Source organism: Somniosus microcephalus, chromosome 10, assembly GCF_052327205.1.
Source record: "Somniosus microcephalus isolate GS21.2 chromosome 10, FLI_Smic_1.0, whole genome shotgun sequence".
NCBI classification, from domain to species: domain Eukaryota; kingdom Metazoa; phylum Chordata; class Chondrichthyes; order Squaliformes; family Somniosidae; genus Somniosus; species Somniosus microcephalus.
Genome location: NC_140996.1, coordinates 165,627,107 through 165,649,675, shown reverse-complemented (window position 1 = coordinate 165,649,675; position 22,569 = coordinate 165,627,107). Strand labels below are relative to the sequence as shown.

The 22,569-nt window shown below is 47.9% G+C and overlaps 1 protein-coding gene across 2 annotated transcripts in view; it reads left to right on the top strand.

The window, feature by feature from the left end:
* The window catches only part of LOC147111821 (queuine/queuosine transporter SLC35F2-like), a 91,410-nt gene that overhangs the window by 6,082 nt on the left and 62,759 nt on the right, over positions 1–22,569 (top strand). For both annotated transcript variants that reach the window (XM_085999090.1, XM_085999089.1), the window contains exons 2-4: positions 3,226–3,401; positions 3,525–3,652; positions 5,210–5,369. In XM_085999090.1, coding sequence (XP_085855216.1) covers positions 3,226–3,401; positions 3,525–3,652; positions 5,210–5,369 — 464 coding nt within the window. The remainder of the gene's footprint in view (positions 1–3,225; positions 3,402–3,524; positions 3,653–5,209; positions 5,370–22,569) is intronic.

The following is a 22,569-nucleotide window of genomic DNA, read 5'->3' as shown; positions in this document are numbered from 1 at the left end:
TGGGGGGGAAAGAGAGAGAGACTGAGGGAGAGAGAGAGACTGGGGGGGAGAGCGAGACTGGGGGGGAGAGAGAGAGAGACTGGGGGGGAGAGAGAGAGAGACTGGGGGGCAAAAGAGAGAGAGACTGGGGGAAGAGAGAGAGAGAGACGGGGGGGGAGAGAGAGAGAGAGACTGGGGGGGGAGAGAGAGAGACACTGGGGGGTGAGAGAGAGAGAGACTGGGGGAAGAGAGAGAGAGAGACTGGGGGGAGAGAGAGAGAGAGACTGGGGGGAGAGATGGAGAGAGAGACACTGGGGGGGAGAGAGAGAGAGAGACTGGGGGGAGAGAGAGAGAGAGACTGGGGGGCGAGAGAGAGAGAGATTGGGGGAAGAGAGAGAGAGAGACTGGGGGGGAGAGAGAGAGAGAGACTGGGGGGAGAGAGAGAGAGAGAGACACTGGGGGGGGAGAGAGAGAGAGACTGGAGGGGAGAGAGAGAGAGAGACGGGGGAGAGAGAGAGAGAGAGACTGGGAGAGAGAGAGAGAGAGAGACTGGGGGGAAGAGAGAGAGAGAGAGAGACTGGGGAAGAGAGAGAGAGAGAGACTGAGGGGAAGAGAGAGAGACTGGGGGGAAGAGAGAGAGAGAGACGGGGAGTGAGAGAGAGAGAGACTGGGGGGAAGAGAGAGAGAGAGAGACTGGGGGGGAGAGAGAGAGAGACTGGGGGGAGAAGAGAGAGACAGGGGGGAAGAGAGAGAGAGAGAGAGAGAGACTGGGGGGAGAAGAGAGAGACGGGGGGGAAGAGAGAGAGAGAGACTGCTGGATTTAGTTCGGGATTAGCCTGGAGAGAGAGGGGGGAAGGAACGCCTCAGGCCTGGCCCGATGGACCCCTGCGAAGGAAGGAAGGAAGGAAGAAGGCGAGCTCTCCCTCCCTCTCCCACCCCCTCACTCTTTCCCTCCCTCACCCTCTCTCTCCTCCCTCCCCTCTCTCCCTGCCCCTCTCTCTCTCCCTCGCTCTCGCTCCCTGCCCCTGTCTCTCCCCTCTCCCCCTCCCTCCACGCTCTCTCTCCTCCCCCTCTCTCCCTCCCTCCCCTTCTCCCTCTCTCTCCCCCCTCTCCTCTCCCTGCCTCTCTCCATCCCTCCCCCTCTCTCTCTCCCTCCCCTGTCTCTCCCTGCTTTCCTCTCTGTCCCTCCCCTCCCCTCTCCCTCCCCTCTCCCTCCCTCCCCTCTCCCTCCCTAGCGCCTCAGGGCCCGGACCACTGAGCTGAGCCCTGGGACCGGGCCGAGGGGGGGAAAGGCCGAGTCCCCGGCCCGCGGCCGCAAACGGAGCTGAGCCCCGGGACCGGGCCGAGGGGTGGAAAGCCCGAGTCCCCGGCCCGCGGCCGCAAATGGAGCCGAGCCCCGGGACCGGGCCAAGGGGGGGGAAAGGCCGAGTCCCCGGCCCGCGGGTGCAAACGGAGCCGAGCCCCGGGACTGGGCTGAGGGGGGGGGAAAGGCCGAGTCCCCGGCCCGCGGGCGCAAACGGAGCCGAGCCCCGGGACCGGGCTGAGGGGGGGAAAGCCCAAGTCCCCGGCCGCAAACGGAGCCGAGGCCTGGGACCGGGCCGAGGGGGGGGAAAGCCCGAGTCCCCGGCCGCAAACGGAGCCGAGGACCAGGCCGAGGGGGGGGAAAGCCCGAGTCCCCGGCTGGGGCCTCCAGCTCCACAAGGTGGGGAGACCTTCCCTGGAAGACAACTGAGTTCCTTCATCATTGAAATGGATCAGTTCATTTCTAACTGTTCCTAAAAACTATTTAAAACTTAATTAATTTGTTCTTTTCCTTAGTTCCCTGTATTAAAGTTCAGGTTTTTAAGCACAAAATGTGAATAAAAGTAAAAGCTGAGGTAAAGATGGCCGAATTAACGGCAGTTTGAAAGATTAGGCCCCGCCCACACATGCCATGAAACGCCCCCGTGACGCAGCGCGCTCCCCCCATAGGATTGGTCAACCTTCACGTCACTCAATGCTAATGAGCGGATTTCCCCCGTATGATTGGCCAACCGCTAATGAGTGGTATTTTGAACGTTTTTTGTCTACTGTCTGAACAATTTTTGTCTGACCAAAAAGTAAATATGCCTAGGACACCCTCCTAATCATAACCTTTCTTTTGATATAACATATGTGTAGGTACGCTCTATAACTTTTGAGTGATGCCCGGACAGACAGACAGACAGACAGACACCACTATCCTTTTTATATATATACTAGCTGGGGGGAGCCCGGCGTTGCCAGGGCTGTTTTGGGCTGGGCGGTTTAAATGGAGTCCCAGGCTTTGGGGCCTCTCTGTGTCCCTCTGTGAATCTGCTGCCGGGCAACATTTTAAATCGAGTCCCAGGCTTTTGGGCCCTGTCTGTTTCCCTCTCTCAATCTGCTGCCGGGCAACATTTCTACCTTTTAATACCTTGAAAGATGAAAGTGAAAGTACTTATAAAACGTTTTTGGTAAATCTTATGTTATTTCTAAAAGAGATACTAACTTTTTCAAAGCTGGATGATCAAAGTAGTTTGAGCTGGAAGCAGTGAAACAATGGCTGCCACATCCCTGAGATGAAAACGATTAGTCCCGCCCACACACACACACACCGATTGGCCAACCATCAGGGGACCGTACTGTAGGATTGGTCAATCGTGACGGCACAGGATTGGTCGAACCTTGACGTCAGTCAATCAATGCTAAGTAGCAGATAATGAGTTTAATTTTGAAGGTTTTTTGCATAAGGCGCGAACAATTTTCGTCCGACCGAAAAGTAAATACGCTTACGACCGTCCTAGAACCGTAAGCTTTCTTTGGAGGTAACGCGCGCGTAGGTAGGCTCTATAACTTTCGAGCGCATAGCCAGACAGACGCACACGTGAGGACAGACAGACAGAAGGACAGACAGATAGACAGACAGACAGATCGATTCCTTTATATATATAGATATAGAAGTACAAAATAAAGAGAAGTCCAGTCATTTGATGCTTTTTTTTAAACGTGAGACAGCCTGCCCTTGAGAGAAGCCAAGCAGCTGTCAATTTGGAGAAATTTCCAAATTCCAATCAGAGGAACTATTGTGTTCCTTAAGTTTATTTAATTCCTTCTTTTGAATTGGTGGGATCCCTTATACTTGTTGGGGGTTCATTGTCAGGTATTTCTCGTTTATGCTCACATTTCAGGCTAGCGCCAAAATGGTCAAATGTTTGTGCACTAACCAGAATTCTTGATTTATTTTAGGAGCCTTCTAAAGATATTACTTCTTGGTCAAGGATTATCCATGTTATTATGTGGAACTGCAATCAGCAGTCAATATTTGGCAAATGATTTTGCTGTGAACACTCCAACGCTTCAGGGTTTTATCAACTACCTTCTATTGTTCCTGGTTTACACGGGGATATTGGTTTTCAGGCAGGGTATGTAGTGAACAAAAAGAAGAATCTGTTTGAAATGTTCAGAATCAGCAGAATGCACAGTATAATGTTAAAGTAATTATAGCACCAACATTGAAGTGCTAAGTTAATTTTACTTTTAACCAGGCAATGACAATTTAGTACAAATACTGAAGGCAAAATGGTGGAAGTATCTTCTGCTGGGATTAATTGATGTTGAAGCAAACTACATGGTAGTCAAAGCTTACCAGTATACAACATTAACAAGTGTTCAGGTATGTGTTCAACCTTATAAACCTTATTACTTCAGTTGTGATATCCTGTATTTTCTTATGTGCAGGTGCTAAGGCTTTTGTTAACAATTAACCCTTACCCACAATTTTCTCTCCTCTGCCCTAAAGCTGAATCATGCTCGAGTATGGCTCCATGAATTTTAACAGCCATCTGATACTTCACCCAAGTGGACATCCTTTTTGTGTGACTCTGGACAGCAGTAGGCTTTTTAATGGTGAAGAGCATCATAACTAATCCCTATCTTGTCCTCACCCAATGCCTACGTATGTGTATTTTTCAACAAGGATTATTGGACAACAATCAGGAGTGGGAATCCTGGTGTATTTTTTTCCCTTTCTAACTTGGGAATGCTGAGGGAAATTGTAGTGTTGCCACTGCTGCCCTGGCTGAGATCAGCTAACTCACTACAGAGCAGGGATTGACTTTGGGACTTTCTCCTCTGCATGGTCCAGTACCCTATCATGTGGTGCATTTACAAATTAAACCAATAGTTACGTTTACTGCCACAAGTTTTTTGGACTTCGAGCAGTAAGCCATTATTGTACACCTTGAAATATTCTGGCAGCAGTATTTACATCGAGCCTACAGCACAGAAACAGGCCATTTGGCCCACTGGTCATTTGGCACATTTTAACCCCGGGTAGAGGCTCAAGGTGAAGAGGTGTCTTGAGCTTCGGATAAAAATACAGATAGGATGTCAAAAATGAGCATGCCTAAAAATAGATGACCAGGTCCTGTCCCATTACACTAGCTACGTGGAACAGAGATCTTTGTAAAATATTGCCTCTATTTCCAAAATAGTCAGGCAGCAGGAATGGGCAGTAATTGTCTTGAGCCTGCCCCAATACCCTCATCTCCTTACACCAGTGAAAAGCCAAAAACACCCATATGAATCTTATTAGGTGTGATGAAATATTCCATTCATCACTCATCAGTATTTCTCTGCCTGTGACTGTGGTTGGTTTCAGTTTCATTTCCATTGTATTGTACTGTGTGTAGGGCTCCGCCCATACCTGGCTCCTATGTAAGCTGGCCCAGCCTGCAGCACATCTAGTACGGCAGACCTCTGGATGGAAGATACATTCTCCTCTGTGTGTTACCTTTTAAGTCAATAAAAGCCTTGTTTTGTTTCGCTAACATTGAGTCTCGGATTTATTGAGGCACATCATTAGGAAAATGGCTTAAGTTAGCCAACACTACCACCAGGTAAAACTGGTGGAAAACTGGTAAATGTTCCACTAGCAGGAAAAGCCTAGCCTGAAATAGAGAATAAAGAATCTTTAATTCCTGTACTATTAATTGAATTTCAAGTGATTTAGACTATGAAACAAAATGGAGAAATCTTGTATTTCCTGGTACCAATGTGTACAAGCAATAATTCCTGCCATTGGTTCAAATTTAATTTTAATGCAAAAAATTCCAATGAACTCAGTAGGTACTAGAAAGAACAAATGGTAAATGGATTAAAACACACTCTCTGTATAGTAGGTAAATATAAATGAATTACTTGTTAACATGTGTTTGTTGTGCACTTTCAGCTCCTAGATTGCTTTGTCATTCCTGTGGTGATGTTCCTATCATGGTTTATCTTACATTCAAGATACAAAGCCATCCATTTTGTGGCCGTTTTAATTTGTTTGCTGGGCGTTGGGATTATGGTTGGTGCAGATGTTCTGGCAGCAAAATACCAAGGAATAGGTAAGACTCATTGGTGCAGAAGGCTTGGCTGTATCTGGAATCATATGAAATGTTTTTGAACAGTCAGACTATTCATAGTGTTGTATGAGCTTAAGAATGTAAACACAGCATGGACTGAGAAAAGGACATTCAGCCCATAAGCATAGTCCTTCCATTTATAATCTACCTGATCAGAACTCTACTCTACTTAGTTAATCTTCTAAGGGAAAGTTCTGCATATTTTTTCCTAAACTTCAAAGCAAAACTCCAGAATATCCACACATCGGTATCACCACTATTTAACCGAGGCTAGTTGCTGTCCAGTATATTTTGAGGAGCATTTACATACAATGACAGACAGGAAATGACTCTCTGGTCCAAGCAGCCTGCCCCACACAATTGTGATACCTTGCGTATCGCAATAAATACTCCACACCCCACCCAAAAAACAGATAAAAACCCAGGCCAATTTGGGGGAAAAAATCTGGGAAATTCCTCTACCATCTAAGTGATCAAAACTAGTCCAGGAGATCACTCTGGCCCCGAATTCCCCGCCGTACCTACCTTCTGTAAAAGGTGATCTCCGCCCCAGCCAGAAACAGGTCCAGCTCTCTCTTGAAGGAATTCAGCAAATTGATGTTCACTGCATGAACCAGAAACCTATTCCAGAGGTCCACCATTCTCTGGGAAAGAATCTCCTCCTGACATCTAACCTAGATCTGGCCTTATACAACTTAAAATTGTGACCCCTAGTCTTCCCTAACCTATTTAATTGGAACAAACTGTCAACTGGAACACAATCTATTCCCTTCATCATCTTATAAACTTCGATCAGATCACCCCTATGTTTACACTTCTTTACTAGTCTAGTAATCCAGAGGCCTGGACTAATGATCCAGCTACATGAGTACAAATCCCACCACGGGAAATTCAATTAAAAATAAATCTGGAATAAAAAGTTAGTATCAGTAATGGTGACCATGAAACTACCAGATTGTTGTAAAAACCCATTTGGTTCACTAATGTCCTTTAGGGAAGGAAATCTGCCGTCCTTACCTGGTATGGCGTATTAGAGGGCCAGGCTAGATGGGCTGATTGGTGTTTTCTCATCCTTGACTTTATCTTATGTTCTTAATAAGTTGTAATAAACCAATGCCCTCTTGAAGATAGGATGCCAAGAACTCCAAACAATATTCCAAATGTGGCTCAACCAAAGTTAAAATAATTTGTATCAACTTAGAATCAAATGACCATGACAGAAGTTTTTTAAAGGAAAAATTAGGATGACCAGACACAAATCTTTGGCCATAACTGACCAAGAACAAAATGACTCCATAAATAGCCCCAACTTTACAGACTGGATAGTACCATGATACTCACTGTCCAGACACACATTTGAATAATGGCCACGTGGGTGAGGGTCAGAAGAGCTCCAAGAAAGTGACACCTCATAATTAGTCACTGCCTTTCCTGATGGTGATGGAGGTGCTGAGGTTGGTTCAAAGTGCAAGCTACAGTTGGACACGTAGCAGTGAGCCCCAATTTCCAGTTTGCAGCTTTTTAACAATGCAGAGTGAATTGAGCCTACCGCTGGGAGCTCGTAAATTTGGAGGGGTGGGATATTCTGTGCAAGTACTAGAATTTAAAGGACGGCAGCATGATTCTTGCTTGCTGCAGAATTAAAAGAGGTACAGACTGAGTAGCGATGAAAATGCGTCAGATGAAAATTGTATGGTTTTCGGAAGTAGAACTGTAGCTACTGTTGCAAGAAGTGCACCAAAGAAGGGTTGCTCTGTCCAGCAGTCCAGGGCACCCTCCCACAGGAGAGCAGTGCCTGGAGGAGATGGTGGCCGTTGTGGATGCCAACAGCACCATGCAGCACACATGGAAGCAGATTCATAAAACGTTTTCAGGCATCCAAATCTGTACCAAAGTAAAACGATCTAATTTTTTAAGTAAAGTATGCATGCCCCAAAATGTTTTCTCTCAACCTGTAACACATTAACTACCCGCAGCATGTAGCATCTCAGGGATTCTGCAGCTCAGTCCATAGTAACAAAAGTCTTTTGCTCAGTGAGAGTATCTCTCATGAACACTCATCTGTGCTATGGAGTACTTCATGTCCGGATGCTGGGGAGGGACAAATGGAGAGCACCTTTGCACAGGGCTTCATTGCTCATTGCTGCCCAGAGGTCAGGTCCTACAAAGATCATTCAGCATATGGAGGGAGTGCGCAGTAGCAGGGGAACGGCTGAATTAGTCACAAATAAGGCTGCTGTCTTTCAGGTAGCACCAAAAAGAAACAAAGACTTGCATTTATGTAGAGCTTTTCACAACCTCAGGAAGTCCCAAAGCCCTTTACAGCCATTGAAGTACTTTTTTGAAGTGTAGTCACTGTTGTAATGTAGGAAACGCTGCAGCCAATTTGCGCACAGCAAGCCCCCACAAACAGCAATGTGATAATGACCAGATAATCTGTTTTTTAGTGATGTTGGTTGAGGGATTAATATTGGCCAGGACACCGGGGATAACTCCCTTGCCCTTCTTCAAAATAGTGCCATGGGATCTTTTATGTTCACCTGAGGGAGCAGATGGGGGTCTCGGTTTAACATCTCATCCAAAAAATGACACCTCCAACAGTGCAGCACTCCCTCAGTACTGCACTGGTGTATCAGCCTCTGGAGTGGGACTTGAACCCAAAACCTTCTGATGCAGAGGCGAGAGTGCTACTAATTGAGTCACGGCCGCAACCACAGTCAGACCATCTCGCCCCACCTCAACTGACAGTACATTTGCCAGAAAGTGGGCAGGACCAGACAGCCACAGCAGCAGACATGCAGGAACCAAGATTTCTGCGCTCCTCTAATTCTGGCCTCTTGAGCATCCCTGATTTTAATCATTGGTGGCCGTGCCTTCAGATGCCAAGGCCCTAAGCTCTGGAATTCCCTCCCTAAACCTCTCTGCCTCTCTACATCTCTTTCCTTCTTTAAGATGCTCCTTAAAACCTACCTCTTTGACCAAGCTTTTGGTCATCTGCTGTAATATCTCCTTAGGTGGCTCGGTGTCAAATTTTGTTTTATAACGCTCTTGTGAAGTGCCTTGGGATGTTTTACTACGTTAAAGGGGCTATATATATACAAGTTGGTGTTGTTGTTATACCAGTTTAAGCACTATCTCAAGACCAGCACAAGTAGATAGAGGGCCACCTTAATCTCAAAGGGCTCCTATAGGCAAATAGCAGCTTGTGAGCTCACTTATTTCTCTCACTGGAGCAACACCAAGAAAAAGCACTAGAATAGATTTGAAGAGACACAAATCATATACTGTCATCAGAGGGAAGCACTACGATAAACACATATATTTCAAACTTATAGTCTAAGAAATATTTTACTACCACTTTGTCCAGACAGTTTATTTCTGACTGTGCAGAGTAAGAAATCAGCAGATTTGCATCCATGGTAGTTGTAGTAGTGCAGAGGACAATATTGGCAAAAGTGTACTCAGGCACTGCATAGAATCATACAAGAGCACTTCAGCTAGTTCCACTCCCTTGCCCTTTCCCTGTAGCCCTGCAAATGTTTTTCCTTCAGGTACTTATCCAATTCCCTTTTGAAAGCCATGATTGAATCTGCCTCCTCCACCCTTTCAGGCAGTGCATTCCAGATCCTAACCACTCGCTGCGTAAAAAAGTTTTTCCTCATGTCGCCTTTGGATCTCCTGCCAATCACCTTCAATCTGTGTCCTCTGGTTCTCGACCCTTCTGCCAATGGGAACATTTTCTCTCTATCTACTCTGTCTAGCCCCCTCATGATATTGAACACCTCTATCAGATCTCCTCTCAACCTTCTCTGCTTTAAGGAGAACAACCCCAGCGTCTCTAGTCTATCCACGTAACTGAAGTCCCTCATCCCTGGAACCATTCTTGTAAATCTTTTCTGCACCCTCTCTAAGGCCTTCACATCCTTCCTAAAGTGCGGTGCCCAGAATTGGACACAATACTCCAATTGAGGCCGAACCTGTGTTTTACAAAGGTACATCATAACTTCCTTGCTTTTGTATTCTATGCCTCTATTTATGAAGCCCAGGATCCCATATGCTTTTTTTTTACTGCTTTCTCAACCTGCCCTGCCACCTTCAATGATTTGCACACATATACCCCCAGGTCTCTCTGTTCATGCACCCCCTTTAGAATTGTACCCATTAGTTTATATTGTCTCTCCTCGTTCTTCCTACCAAAGTGTATCACTTTGCCCTTTTCTGCATTAAATTTCATCTGCCACATGTCCGCCCATTCCACCAACCTGTCTATGTCCTCTTGAAGTCTATCACTATCCTCCTCACTGTTCACTATACTTCCAAGATTTGTGTCACCTGCAACTTTTGAAATTGTGCCCTGTACACCCAAGTCCAAGTCATTAATATATATCAAGAAAAGCAGTGGTCCTAGTACCGACCCCTGGGGAACACCACGGGAAAAACAACCGTTCACCACTACTCTCTGTTTCCTGTCACTTAGCCAATTTCATATCCATGTGCCACTGTCCCTTTTATTCCATGGGCTTCAACTTTGCTGGCAAGCCTATTATGTGGCACTTAATCAAACGCCTTTTTGAAGTCCATGTACACCACATCAAACGCATTGCCCTCATTCACCCTCTCTGTTATTTCATCAAAAAACTCAATCAAGTTAGTTAAACATGATTTGCCTTTAACAAATCCATGCTGGCTTTCCTTAATTAATCCACACTTGTCCAAGTGACTGTTAACTTTTTTCCTGAATTACCATTTCTAAAAGCTTCCCCACTACTGAGGTTAAACTGACTGACCTGTAGTTGCTGGGTTTATCCTTACACTCTTTTTTGAACAAGGGTGTAAAATTTGCAATTCTCCAGTCCTCTGGCACCACCTCCATATCTAAAGAGGATTGCCAGTACCTCTGCAATTTCCACCCTTACCTCCCACAGCATCCTAGGATGCATCCCATCTGGTCCTGGTGACTTATCTACTTTAAGTACAGCCAGCCTTTCTAGTACCTCCTCTTTAACAATTTTTATCCCATCCAGTATCTCAACTACTTCCTCTTTCACTATGGCTTTGGCAGCATCTTCTTCCTTGGTAAAGACAGATGCAAAGTATTCATTTAATACCTCAGCCATGCCCTCTGCCTCCATGCATAGGTCTCCTTTTTGGTCCCTAGTCAGCCCCACCTCTCCTCTTACTACCCGTTTATTATTTACTAGCTGAAGTGCCCGGCGGTGCCGAGGCTTTTTTGAGGGCATGTTCTTGTTGGAAGAGAGAGAGAGAGCGACTGGGGAGAAGAGAGAGAGCGACTGGGGGGAAGAGGGGGAGGGGGAGGGGGAGGGGAGGGGGAGGGGAGGGGCGGGGGAGGGGGAGGGGAGGGAGGGGAGGGGAGGGAGGGAGGGGAGGGGAGGGAGGGGAGGGGAAGGGAGGGGGGGAAGGGGGGGAAGGGAGGGCGGGGGAAGGGAGGGGGAGGGCGGGGGGAAGGGGGGAAGGGAGGGCGGGGGAAGGGAGGGGGAGGGCGGGGGGAAGGGGGGGAAGGGGGGCGGGGAGGGGGAGGGGAGGGGGGGAGGGAGGGGAGGGGCGGGGGGCCCCCCCGAGGGTCGCGGCCCCCCCGAGGGTCGCGCCCCCCCCGCGAGGGTCGCGGCCCCCCCGAGGGTCGCGCCCCCCGGCGAGGGTCGCGGCCCCCCGTGGGACGCGCCCCCCCCCGAGGGTCGCGGCCCCCCTGTGGGTCGCGGGCCCCCCCCCGAGGGTCGCGGCCCCCCCCCTCCCGAGGGTCGCGGCCCCCCCGAGGTGAAGACCGCCGATTGCGGCTGTGCGAGACGGCCGGCGGGCCCGGTTGCCAGGGTAACCGTTGACGCTCAGCAAGCCCCGCCCCCGGCCGAGCCAGAGAGAGACGCCGCGTCTCAGCTCCTGCTGCGCGCGCACCCTTTAGTAAGGTAGTGGCGCTGGGCTGAGGCCGGCCCCTGCAGCCTTCGAGTGGGGCCGGGAGGTGCCTAGCTCGGGCGTGGGTGCGGAGGAGAAGCCGAGGCTTCGAGGCCTACCTGGAAAAACGGGGAAAGGTAGGAAAATTAATGAGATTAGATAAGTTAATTCGTTTCTAAATCATTTTTTTAAGAAACAGTATGTGTTTTAAAAGCAACGTTTTTTTTAAAGACGCAGAAAGCGGGAAAAAGAAAGGAAAAGTTTGGAATCAAGATGGCGGCGACTCACCTCGGTTCAGAACGATAAGGCCCGCCCACACACGCACCGATTGGCCCGGCCGCACGCGGCAGCAAGCCGCCGTATGATTGGTCGACCTCAAGGTCACTCTGTCGCTAATGAGCGGATAATGAGATGCTAATGAGCGGAATGTTGAAGGTTTTTGGGATACCGCGGGCGCGATTTTAGCCCGGCCGAAACGTAAATACGCTTAAAATCGTCTCGGAAGCGTAAGCTTTCTTTGGAGGTAACGCGCGCGTAGGTACGCCCTGTAACTTTCGAGCGCATAGCCCGCCAGACGCACAGGCGATGACAGACAGAATGACAGAATGACAGAATGACAGACAGACAGACAGATGTACCGATTTATATATATAGACTAGCTGAAGTGCCCGGCAGTGCCGAGGCTTTTTCGAGGGCATGTTGTTGTTGGAAGAGAGAGAGAGAGAGCGACTGGGGGGGGGGGGAGAAGAGAGAGAGAGAGCGCGACTGGGGGGGGACGAGAGAGAGCGACTGGGGGGTAGAGAGAGAGCGACTGGGGGGAAGAGAGAGAGCGACTGGGGGGAAGAGAGAGAGCGGGTGGGGGGAAGAGAGCGGGGGGGGAAGGGAGGGCGGGGGGGAAAGGAAGGGGCGGGGGGGAAGGGAGGGGGGGAAGGGAAGGGAGGGGGGGAAAGGGAGGGGGGGAAAGGGGCAGGGGGGAAGGGAGGGGGGAAAGGGAGGGGGGAAGGGAGGGGGAGAAGGGGGGGCAGGGGCGGGGGGGAGAAGGGGGGGCGGGGGGAAGTGGGGGGGGCGGGAAGGGGAAGGGGGCAGGGGGGAAGGGGGAAGGGGGGGCGGTGGGGGGGAAGGGGGGGCGGTGGGGGGGAAGGGGGGCGGGAAGGGGAAGGGGGGGACGGGGCGGGGGGGAAGTGGGGGGCGGAAGGGGTGGGGGGGCCCAGGCCGAGAGCCCCGCTCTCCGAGCCCCGCCCCCCCCCGGCTGAGCCCGATTGCGGCTCTGAGAGACGGCCGGCAGCCGAGCCCCGCCCCCCCCCCCCGGCCGAGCCCGATTGCGGCTCTGAGAGACGGCCGGCGGCCGAGCCCCGCTCCCCCCCCGCCGAGCACGGAACAGAGACGCCGCGTCTCACCTGCTCCTGCTGCGCGCGCACCCTGACCCTCGTGGCTGACGCCGTTGCCCTGGGTAACGTGACACGGCAGGGGGGGGGTGGTGAGTAGCTTAGCAGCAGCCCAGTTACCTAGCTCGGGCCTGGCTGGGCAAGAAAGGCCCAGGCTTTCAGGCCTAAGAAAAAAACGGGCAAAGGTAGGAACAATAATGTTCAGGTTAGATAAAATATTTACAAATGAGTGATTTATTTTAAAAGAATTTAATAAATTGAATTTTATTTTGCTGGAAATGTATATTTGAAAAGAAAGACGCAGAAAGCAGGAAAAAGAATGGAAGCAAGATGGCGGCTACTCACCTCGGTTCAGAACGATAAGGCCCGCCCACACACGCACCGATTGGTCGACCGTCAGGTCACCAAAGCGTAGGATTGGTCAATCGTCCCGTCACTCGACCGTAGGAGGGCCCGGCCGCACGCGGCAGCAAGCCGCCGTACGATTGGTCGACCTCGAGGTCACTCTGTCGCTAATGAGCGGATAATGAGATGCTAATGAGCGGAACGTTGAAGGTTTTTGGGATACCGCGGGCGCGATTTTAGCCCGGCCGAAACGTAAATACGCTTAAAACCGTCTCGGAAGCGGAAGCGTAGGTACGCCCTGTAACTTTCAAGCGCATAGCCCGCCAGACGCACACGCGATGACAGACAGAATGACAGACAGAATGACAGAATGACAGACAGACAGATGTACCGATTTATATATATAGATATGCCTATAGAAGACTTTTGGATTCCTTTTATGTTAGCCGCCAGTCTATTCTCATAATCTATCTTTGCCCCTCTTATTTCCTTTCTCACTTCCCCTCTGAACTTTTTATATTCAACTTGGTTCTCACTTGTACTCTCAACCTGACATCTGTGATATGACCCCTTTTTCTGCTTCATCTTACTTTCTACCTCTTTCATCATCCAGGGAGCTCTGGCTTTGTTTTCCCTACTTTTCCCCCTCATGGGAATGTATCTTGACTGTACCCGAACCAGCTCCTCTTCAAAGGCAGCCCATTGTTCAATTACATTTTTGCCTGCCAATCTTTAATTCCAATTTACCTGGGCCAGGTCCATTGTCAACCCACTGAAATTGACCCTCCTCCAATTAAGTATTTGTATTCTAGATTGCTCCTTTTTCCATAGCTAATCTAAACCTTATGATACTGTGATCACTGTTCCCTAAATGTTCCCCTACTGACACTTGCTCCACTTGACCCACCTCATTCCCCAAAACCAGATCCAGCAATGCCTCCTTCCTCATTGGGCGGATCAAGAAATATGTACAAACATCGTAGTTCCATGGTTGGCTCTGACAATTAGGTGAATGTGGCTTCCATGAAAGACTGGTGATATCCTACAGGTTTTTGCCAGTGTCCTCATCTGGCCTGGTTTGTGGATGCACTTCCTCCTTCAGTTCTTTCATGGTTAGGCCTGTTTAGATGGCAAAATCGTGTACAATACAGCATACAGCAATGATCTTGGCTACTCGAACAGGGCTGCACTGCAACGTGGTCACAATCTATCCATGCATCTAAAGCCCTGCTTCAAGATACCAATAATTGGTCCTGGGAAACTACGATGGTATGAGGTGCGAGTTGGCTAGGATGGATTGGGGAACGTTACTTAAAGGGATGACGGTGGATAGGCAATGGCAAACATTTAAAGATTGCATGGATGAACTACATAATTTGTTCATCCCTGTTTGGCATAAAAATAAAACAAAAAAGGTGACTCAACCGTGGCTAACAAGGGAAATTAGGGATAGCATAAGATCCAAGGAGAGGACATATAAATTGGCCAGAAAAAGCAGCAAACCTGAAGATTGGGAGCAGTTTAGGATTCCGCAAAGGAGGACAAAGGGATTAATTAAGAGGGGGAAAATAAAATATGAGAGTAAGCTTGCAGGGAATATAAAAACTGACTGTAAAAGCTTCTATAGATATGTGAAGAGAAAAAGATTGGTGAAGTCAAACGTAGGTCCCTTGTAGTCAGAATCAGGGGAATTTATAATGGGGAACAAAGAAATGGCAGACCAATTAAATACATACTTTGGTTCTGTCTTCACAAAGGAGGACACAAATAACCTCCCAGAGATGTTGGGGAACATAGGGTCTAATGAGAGGGAGGAACTGAATGAAATCAGTATTTGTAGGGAAATGGTGTTAGGGAAACTGACGGGATTGAAGGCCGATAAATCCCCAGGGCCTGATAATCTACATCCTAGAGTACTTAAGGAAGTGGCCCTGGAAATAGTAGATGCATTGCTGGTCATCTTCCAAAATTCTATAGATTCTGGAACAGTTCCCATGGATTGGAGGGTAGCTAATGTAACCCCACTATTCAAAAAAGGTGGTAGAGAGAAAACAGGGAACGGTAAGCCTGACATTGGTAGTGGGGAAAATGCTAGAGTCCATTAGAAAAGATGTAATAGCAGAGCACTTGGAAAACAGTGACAGGATCGAACAAAGTCAACATGGATTTACTAAAGGTAAATCGTTCTTGACTAATCTACTGGAATTTTTTGAGGATGTAACTGGTAGAATAGATAAGGGAGAACCAGTGGATGTGGTGTATTTGGACTTTCAGAAGGCTTTCGATAAGGTCCCGCATAAGAGATTAGCATGTAAAGTTAAAGCACATGGGATTGGGGGTAAGGTACTGACTTGGATAGAGTACTGGTTGGCAGACAGGAAGCAAAGAGTTGGAATAAACGGGTCTTTTTCCAAGTGGCAGGCAGTGACTAGTGGGGTACTGCAGGGATCGGTGCTAGGACCCCAGCTATTCACAATATATATTAATGATTTAGACGAGGGAACTAGATGTAATATCTCCAAGTTTGCAGATGACACAAAGCTGGGTGGGTGCGTGTGCTGTGAGGAGGATGCCGAGAAACTCCAGTATGATTTGGACAGGTTGGGTGATTGGGCAGATGCATGGCAGATGCAGTATAATGTGGATAGATGTGAGGTTATCCACATTGGTGGCAAAAACAGGAAGGCGGATTATTATCTGAACGGCAATAGATTGGGAGAAGGGGAAATGCAACAAGACCTGGGTTTCCTTGTGCTGAAGGTAAGCATGCAGGTGCAGCAGGCAGTTAAGAAAGCAAATGGTATTTTGGACTTCATAGCAAGAGGATTCGAGTACAGGGGCAGGGATGTCTTGCTGCAGTTGTACAGGGCCTTGGTGAGACCACACCTTGAGTATTGTGTGCAGTTTTGGTCACCTCATCTGAGGAAGGATGTTCTTGCCATGGAGGGAGTGCAGCGAAGATTCACCAGGCTGATACCTGGGATGGCAGGAATGATGTATGAGGAGAGATTGAGTCGATTGGGCTTATATTCGCTGGAGTTTAGAAGAATGAGAGGGGATCTCATTGAAACTTATAAAATTCTAACAGGACTAGACAGACTAGATGCAGGAAGGATGTTCCCGATGGTGGGGGAGTCTAGAACCAGGGGTCACAGTCTAAAGATAAGGGGTAAGCCTTTTAGGACAGAGATGGGGAGGAATTTCTTCACCCAGAGAGTGGTGAACCTGTGGAATTCACTACCAGAAAAGGCAGTTGAGGCCAATTAATTAAATATATTCAAGAAGGAGTTAGATATATTTCTTGAGGCTAAAGGGATCAAGGGATATGGGGAGAAAGCAGGGACAGGGTACTGAATTTGGATGATCAGCCATGATCTCATTAAATGGCGGAACAGGCTCGAGCGGCCGAATGGCCTACTCCTGCTCCTATTTTCTATGTTTCTGTTAAGTCCGTGAATGATTGAGACACGGACCAGCAGGAGTGAAAACAAACAAGTCTTTACTGGTGGAAGTCAATAGTGAAACTAACAAACAGAGGCTCTCTAGCGCCTTTTATACAGGGGTGGTCACTGCCAGTACTGCAGTCTGAGACCAGTTATTCTCTTAAAGGTACATACACAACAATTCCTCCCCTTTTAGATAAACAGTACATAACATTCATTTAACAACTAAATGATAACGAATTACAATCACAATTACTGTTGCTAGATACATTGGTTAAGTTTAAGCAATTATAAGTTCAGTCTTTGAGGAGGCTTCCTGATTCTGTCTGGATAACGCCTCTTTGGGGTATCAGGTTCTTCTGGCAATGTTGCGTCGGGATCAATGTCTTTGTTTGGTTCATCTGCTTCCAATATTACCGGTTCTGCGGTAGCTGCAATTGGAACGTCAATTTCATTACCAGGTGTATCAGATCGTGGTGTGGAGTTGACGTTTTCCAGTGACTCTAGAATCTGGTCAGCATGGCGTCTTACAATGCTCTCCCCAACGTCCACGGTATACATGAGAGGTCCTTGTCGTGTACAAATCGTTCCTGGCTGCCATTTCTCAGTGCGGTAGTCTCGGGCCAAAACTGGTTGACCTATCTTAAAACTCCTGGTCGGCCTTTCATTCATATTCTGAAACTGCCTGTTCTCCACATCTCTTCGGACGTTTGGCTTAACCAAATCCAAGCGGCATCGTAGTCTTCGATTGAAGAACATCATGGCTGGAGTTTGGTTGGTAACCGCATGTGTCACATTCTGGTAGGCAAACAAGAAGTTGTCCACCTTGTGTTGTAGGGGTATATCTTCATTACACATTGCCTTGATAGCCTTCTTGAATGTTTGGACAAACCTCTCGGCCAATCCATTAGTGGCTGGATGATATGGGGCAGATGTGTAATGCTTAACGCCATTGTTCTTTAAGAACCTCCAGAACTCTTCAGACACAAACTGTGGTCCATTGTCAGGGCAAATCTGTTCAGGCAGCCCATTCCTGGCGAATATGGTTCGCAAAACTGTGATAGTTTTTTCTGTGGTGGTTGAGGACATTTTTATTACCTCTGGCCACTTTGAATGTGCATCCACCGCAATTAAAAACATCGAGTCCATGAAGGGACCAGCAAAATCAATGTGCACCCGTTGCCATGGAGATGAGGGCCACTCCCATGGATGCAGAGGAGCTTGTGGTGGGGCGTTTTGGACCTTCTGGCATCCTGCACAGCTCTTGGTCATCTCTTCGATTTCTCTATCGATTCCTGGCCACCACACAAACGCTCTGGCTAAGTTCTTCATTTTTACCCCACCCAGATGACCCTCATGAAGCTCATTGAGTACTCTATCCGTCAACTTAGGTGGAATTACTACTCTGGATCCACACATCAAGGTTCCTCTGCACACTGACAGCTGTTCTCTTCTCGGCGAGAATGCTGGCAGCAGTGGTTCACCATGAGCTGGCCATCCCTTCACCGTTAAATCATAGACCCGTGATAGTGTCGGGTCATTCCGTGTTTCCTTTCCTATGTTTGCATTCGTCACAGGGAGACATTCGACTATGGTCGAGTGGAATAACTCCATTGGATCCACTGCAAGGTCTTCTTCTTCCACCGTCGGCAACGGTAGGCGTGACAATCCATCAGCATTTCCATGCTATTTAGTTCCTTTGTACTCTATGTCATATTGGTGTGCCCCTAGGAAAAGGGACCATCTCTGCAGCCATTGTGCCGTCATTATCGGTACGCCCTTCTGAGGGTTGAAAATGGAAACAAGAGGTTGATGATCGGTTAGTAGAGTAAATTTTTGACCGTGCAGATAGTGATTGAACTTCTTCACCCCCCACACTAGGCTGAGGGCCTCTCTGTCAATCTGGGCGTAGTTACGCTCAGCAGAAGTTAACGAGCGTGACGCAAAAGCTATCGGCCTCTCTAAACCATCAAGGAATTTATGTGACAGTACCGCCCCAATGCCGTAGGGAGACGCATCACACGCCAGCCTGATTGGCAGTGCTGGGTTGTAGTGAGCCAATACTTCCCTTGAAGTGATTAAGTCCTTACTCTTCTGAAAAGCACGCTTACAATCATCGTTCCATTTCCATGCTACCCCCGTTCGTAGCAGGGCGTTCAGTGGGTGCAGAATTGTCGACAAATTCGGCAAAAACTTATGATAGTAATTCACCAACCCGAGGAATGACCTCAGTTGCGACACATTTTCAGGCGCTGGGGCCTTAACAACCGCTTCAATTTTGTCAGGGGACTTATGTAACCCCTCTTCATCAATCATGTGGCCACAATACGATATCTGTTTCTTAAAAAATTCGCACTTGGGGCGGTTGGCTCGCAGCCCATGTTCCCGTAGTCTAGTGAGCACCTGTTCTAGGTTGTTAAGGTGTTCACTGTCATCTTCACCTGTTACAAGGATGTCGTCCAAGTAACACTGAGTCCCCGGAATCCCTTGCAGGACTTGTTCCATCGCTCTTTGCCATATCACCGGAGCCGATGCTACTCCGAATACCAATCGATGATACTGGTAAAGACCTTTGTGAGTGTTTATCGTGAGATACTTCCTAGAGGACTCTTCAACCTCCATCTGCAAATATGCTTGTGCTTGGTCAATTTTTGTAAAACGCTTCCCTCCAGACAGTGAGGCGAAGATGTCTTCTATCCTTGGAAGAGGATATTGTACTGTGTGAAGGACAGGGTTCGCCGTCACCTTGAAATCCCCACAGATGCGAATCTTCCTTGGATCTCCGGACTTATTACTTAACGTTTTCTTCATGACAGGAACGATGGGTGTCGCCCACTCGCTCCAGTCGACCTTAGACAACATGCCGGCCTTCTCCAGATTCTCCAGCTCTGCCTCGACGGCTGGGCGAATTGCATATGGTACCGGTCTTGCTTTGAAAACCTTGGGAACTGCATTCTCTTCTATTTTTATCGAGGCGGTTACGCCTTTAAGCGTGCCCAGTTCTTGTTGAAATACCTCTTTGGCGTTAGCTAAGATTGTTGACAATCGTCCAGGAATGACGTCTTCATCTTTTTTACCATCCACCGTCATTGCATGAATGGAATGCCAATCTAAGTTTATCTTCCTGATCCATTCCCGTCCCAATAACGGTGGTCCACCATTTGGCAGGATGTAGAGATACAATTTCCGTATTTTTGTGCCATTGTATTCGACAGGCACCCTTATTTTTCCTCTGGGGTATACTTTTTGCCCCGTATACGTCGTCAAGATGATGGATGTCTCTCTCAAGGGTATGTGTGAAAATAGCCGCTCGTAGTCTCGTCGATTCATGACGGTTAGCGCTGATCCTGTATCTAATTCCATTTTAACTTGGGACCCTGCTATCGTGAGGATGACCCAAATGGTTCGGTGATTGTGATAAAAATGATAACTTCCGGGAAGTTATGTCATCACTTCCTGTGAACTATGAACTATGAACTGTGTACATACCTCACTTCCTGTCATATGTCACTTCCTGTTGGACTGGTATAAATACTGGTCTGTTCAGTATTGTAAGAGGCTTCTACCAGAGGCATGGTAAAGACCTCTCTTGTGTATATAGTGTGTTTATAAGTTACTTAAAGCTTACTTTAAAGTTACTTGATGGTAAGTCTCCTTTTTCTTACATCAATTTAAGTAACTTAATATTTACACTGACAAATACTAGACCTTCAGACAAACTCGGAAGTTAAGGATCCAGGGAACCACCCATCATGGAGAAAATCCTTAGACCTATTCGTCTGGACTTGGACCCGAATACACCAGCAGCTGGCAGGGTATGGAAGCATTGGTATCGTACTTTTGAGAATTTTCTGGATGAATGTAAAGCGGATGCTCCTGCTAAATTGCAGATACTTGTCAATTATGTGACCCCAAAAGTGTTCGAATATGTTGATGAATGGGATAATTACGAAGAGGTGATTCGGGCACTTAAGAAACTGTATGCGAAGACCCCAAATGAGGTCTATGCTAGACATCTACTGGCCACAGCCCGACAAGGGCCAGGGGAATCAATTGACGAATTCCTGCAAGAACTTCGCAGGCTCAGCGTAGATTGTAACTTTCAGGCAGCCTCAGCTGAGCTGTACCGCCAAGAAATGATTCGTGATGCTTTCATCTGCGGGATTGCCTCTCCATTTATACGCCAGCGTCTACTAGAAAGTAAAACACTTGAGCTACAAAAAGCTTTTGACCTAGCTTTTTCACTGGATTTGGCAAAGAGAAATGCAGACCTCTATCAGCTGCCCAGATCTCGATCTGCTGCTGTAGCTGCAACCAGACAATTCAAGCGGTCTCAGGTGAACCCTATCATGGGGGAATCTAATTCTGATAATTCTGATGAAGAAGAGGAGGACGACCCCACTTTAGCAGCCTCTTGGCAATCTAGGAAGGAATGCTTCTTTTGTGGAGATGCTTTTCACCCTAGGAAAACCTGCCCTGCTCGCAATGCAATCTGCAGTTATTGCCGGAAAAAAGGACACTTTGCTAAAGTTTGCCTATCAAGGGCCTCTACGAGGGCCAATCCAGCTAAGGCCTACCGAACTGCCCCAATTAGGGCCTATCAAGATGCTCCAGCTAGGACCTATCAAGCTTCCTCTTGAGCTCTCTCCCGAAGAAGCACACCGAGAGTTTTAGCCACTCTCTGTGCAACGACACCAATTACAGCTGCTTGCCCACAGAACCTGTCTCAGGCAGCCACAAAAATTTCAATTAAAGGGCATACCTTAGATGCCTTAATTGACTCAGGAAGTACTGATAGTTTCATTAAGGAACAGATTGTTGCGAAATTGAAACTACATGTCTTCCCATCGGACCAGGCAATTGCGATGGCCCAGTCATCACTTAATACCAGAATCTCCGGCTTTTGTGTTGTTGATATGACACTTCATGGTCGTATGTATCCCTCCACCCGACTTTCGGTGCTCAAAGACTTATGTAGTGATCTCCTCTTAGGGCTGGACTTCCAAAAACAGCATAAGAAACTCACCATTGAGTTTGGTGGATCCAAACCCGGACTTACTATTTCTAATATACCATCTAAATTACCATTTTGTGCATTATCAGCAGCTTCACTTAATGAACCCTCATTATTTGCCAGTATTCCGCCTCAATGCCAACCGATAATAACGAAATCGCGGCGCTTTAATCAGGAAGACCAATCTTTTATTGCGGCTGAAATCTCTCGACTTCTAGCAGAGGATATCATTGAACCATGTTCGTCGCCCTGGCGGGCTCAAGTCGTCATTGTCAAGAACCCTCTAAAACCTCACAAACAGCGACTATGCATCGATTATTCGCAAACCATCAATCAATATACCGACTTGGACGCCTACCCATTGCCACGCATTGATGATATGGTTAATAAACTGGCCGAATACAAAGTGTTCTCTACTTACGATTTAAAAAGTGCCTATCATCAGTTACCCTTGAAGGTCTCAGATAAGCAGTACACAGCCTTTGAGGCTAATGGACGGCTGTACCAATTTCGTCGCCTCCCATTCGGGGTTACTAATGGAGTGGCTGTCTTTCAACGGGCAATGGATGGCCTGGTTAAGCAGGAAAACCTAAGGGACACTTTTCCCTATCTTGATAACATTACCATTGCAGGTCACGATCAACAGGAACACGACTCCAACCTCCAAAAATTTCGGGATGCCCTCCATCGCCGTAATTTGACCCTGAATGAATCCAAATCTGTTGAGTCGCAACCGACCATCAACATCCTTGGCTACTGCGTAGGCAATGGTATCATTAAGCCAGACCCAGAAAGACTTCGCCTGCTCCAAGAGCTCCCGTCACCTAAGAATCCGGCTTCTTTACGTCGGGCTCTCGGTCTGTTTGCACACTACGCGAAATGGATTCCTCATTTTTCGGACGAAATCCAACCCTTGCTGCATGCTAGATCATTTCCACTGGGAACAGCGGCTGTTGCAGCCTTTAACCTTCTCAAAAAACAGTTGGAGAAAGCGGCTCTTCACTCCATTGATGAGAATCTCCCTTTCGTGGTTGAATGTGATGCCTCGGAGGTGGCGATCTCGGCTACTCTGAATCAGGAAGGTCGTCCTG